This window comes from Helianthus annuus, chromosome 2 (genome assembly GCF_002127325.2).
Source record: "Helianthus annuus cultivar XRQ/B chromosome 2, HanXRQr2.0-SUNRISE, whole genome shotgun sequence".
NCBI classification, from domain to species: Eukaryota; Viridiplantae; Streptophyta; class Magnoliopsida; order Asterales; family Asteraceae; genus Helianthus; species Helianthus annuus.
In genome coordinates, this window is record NC_035434.2 from 41,665,329 (window position 1) to 41,668,109 (window position 2,781).

Genomic DNA, 2,781 nt, shown 5'->3' on the forward strand with positions numbered 1-2,781 from the left:
TGGCTTAAGGATAACAACATAAAAGAAGGTGATCATTGCAAGTTCCAGTACTTTCCACATATTGGTGTTTTGTTCCTTGCCAATGTTTTCGGCTAGTGGTAATGTTTGAAAGTTGGAATGACGGTAGAAGCATAACATATTGTTGTTTTGGCTAATGAAGTAAGATAGCGTAAGTTATGTAGTGTTAAAAGTTGTTTTGTATGTGGTTAACATGTGTGATCTTTATGTATGTGTTAAAAGTAAGGTAGCGTAAGTTACGATCTTTATGTAGTTTGGACCGCTACTATGTAACCGTATTTATATATATCAATCTGTTGTACTTTTAGTTTATAGCTTATATTTAATATTTATTACATATTTTGGGCATTCAACTCAATTGAATACTATAAAATCGATATACATTTGTAAATAAATGTTGAAGAATAGGAACATAAGTTAGTAAATGAGAGTAGTTCTATACCATTGGTAATGTCTGAAAAAAGGACTTCTTGAGCTAACAGCCGCAACATCTAAATTAAAGAAACATAACATAAATAAAGCATATCGAGGTGGTTCTTCTAGTTATACAAAATAGAAAAACATGACAATAATCCAAAAAGTATTACCTGTTGAGTTGTTTATGTTAACTTCATTATTGGAGATAAATGAAGATCTACGCTTGCATTTTCTTGAAATGGCTATCATTGAAATAAAGAAAATGAATTACATTCTAATTAAAATTATTAATATATATAAACAAACAAATGAATGTCAAAGATAAATCAAATAACAAAACCTGAAGTGTTTCCCTGGTTTGATTGATTACCCGAAGTATTGGAATCATGCTTTGACCGTTTATACATTGTGGAATAAGTATTTGCAATAACAAACTAATCGTTTGTTCAAACTGCCTTAAAATACCATTGGAGTGAAAGGGATGTACTCGTAGAACAAAAGAGTAGAAATGACTTGAAATGAGATGAAGAGATTTATATGTTGTAAAATTTCTTTTTAAGGAAACATTATTAATGTGAACATTTAAGGATATTCTTTATGACATTTAATGATTAAAATCTTAATTTTGGAAAGTCAACAGTTTAAATTTTTTTTGGAAATAATAGTTAAAAAACCGATTAAAGTTACCATATATAAATAACTTACCAACATTCAAACTTTAATATAAAATTTATGCTTTATATTAACCATATATAAATTTGGTTTATATGGCAACATTCCAACATTAGAACTTTAATATAAATATTATGCTTCTTTTTTATTAATAATAGAAACGTGTTAAGAACATTATTAGAGTTAAAAATAATGGATATAAAACATAAAACAATAAAGTATCGTAACCATATATATAAGAAAAATAAGTATAATTAACAACAATTAGCAAAAAAAAAATTGTTTTCCGAAATAAACAACTAAACCATGAAACGATCACGTTCATATAAATTAACCACAAGAGTCAAATCATTGTCAAATTTCGAAAATACCCAACAAAAATATCCAAATAATGAAAACAAAACCAACGATGATATCAAATGTTTGAATTATAGATTACTAAGCTTCTTTCTTTGGAATTAGAAGAACTTCATCGACACCACTGTCTTTACGCATCTTTGATGAAGACTGGGAAGAAACATCATCCACGTCATACACGGTATCCAAATTGCGCTTCAAGTCACGTTCGATGTTTGTATCCAAGTCAGCATCCTTCTGATCAAACGATGTTGTAAAGCCAACTTTAAAAACATTAGAGCAAGGGGTTACATCGTCTCCCGTTTGGGATATAGAATCCTATAAAAATAAAATAAATAAATAAACATGGATGAGTTATAAATATTCATTTAACAGATAATGAGTAAAACTTAAATGATATATAAGGTAAAGGATAGTAAACCTTAACAGGCAAATCTTCATTACGATTTGAATCGGATGGTTCGACATTGACGGCTTCGTCATCAATAGGCTGAATTTTTTAAAAAAAAATTAAAAAAAACAAAAATGATAATAATTAATAGTTAAACATTATTGGCAAATTGTAATAATAGTACAAAGGTGAATTGGAAAAAATATACCTGAATAGTGTCAAAATGTTTATCAAGCTCGGATAAAACGACCGGGTTATTAGTCATCTTGGAGACTGAGTAGCCATCAGACTTCTTGCTAATGTTAAATGAAGAAACAGCAATCTTGAACGCAAACTTCATATTGAGTAAAGAATTTAGCTCCTTTGGAAAGCTTCCTTCGTTTGCTAACTGTTGAAAAACAAAATATACTTTACTGTTGTATAATAACGAAAAAATATGATAAAAATGAATTATTTAGTACTTACTTCAATGTTGTTGTCTAAAAGTTGATTAGCATTAACCTTCAAAAGCTTTGTCACCTCACGCTCAAACAATGTCAGACTAACAATACCAGTACAATCTTGCACACGTATATATAGCCTAATTCTGCAAAATATATTAATGAGATTTACTTTTTTTGACAAACAAACCTTAACATGGATAATATTTACCTTGGAATTGATGAAACGTTCTTTGTATTACAAACATCAGTCTTGCATTCCAAGACAGTAACCTCTTCAACACTATCAGTACCATCCTGCTTCTGTTTAACAACAGTAATTGTTGAAACCTTTTTGTTGCAGGTTGTGCACGCGTTGTAAAACCACTCATTGTTCGATGCAAAACTCTTGATAGTTCCAACAATGACAACAAACTTCGTCTGTGTTTAAGATATAGATAATGTATAACAAAATAGATAAAGGAAAACATATTAAAGCAATTTTTA

The 2,781-nt window shown here is 29.0% G+C and overlaps 1 protein-coding gene across 1 annotated transcript; it reads right to left on the reverse strand.

Moving 5' to 3' along the window:
- Positions 1–1,449: 1,449 nt before the first annotated feature.
- On the reverse strand, positions 1,450–2,493 carry LOC110889055. The gene is made up of 5 exons (XM_022136551.2): positions 2,486–2,493; positions 2,321–2,441; positions 2,064–2,243; positions 1,886–1,954; positions 1,450–1,782 (listed from the first exon to the last, which is right to left on the reverse strand). Exons 1-5 carry the CDS (start codon positions 2,491–2,493, stop codon positions 1,546–1,548), a joined length of 615 nt encoding a protein of 204 aa, XP_021992243.1. The 3' UTR covers positions 1,450–1,545.
- Between the last annotated feature and the right edge of the window lie 288 nt (positions 2,494–2,781).

What these genes read in the sequence shown, in the direction of transcription:
- LOC110889055 (XM_022136551.2), bottom strand. An exon ending in AACATTTTGACACTATTCAG is followed by an intron (nt 1,955 to 2,063) that starts GTATATTTTTTC and finishes TAAAAAATTCAG; the next exon opens with CCTATTGATGACGAAGCCGT. An exon ending in ATGAAGATTTGCCTGTTAAG is followed by an intron (nt 1,783 to 1,885) that starts GTTTACTATCCT and finishes TTATTTTTATAG; the next exon opens with GATTCTATATCCCAAACGGG.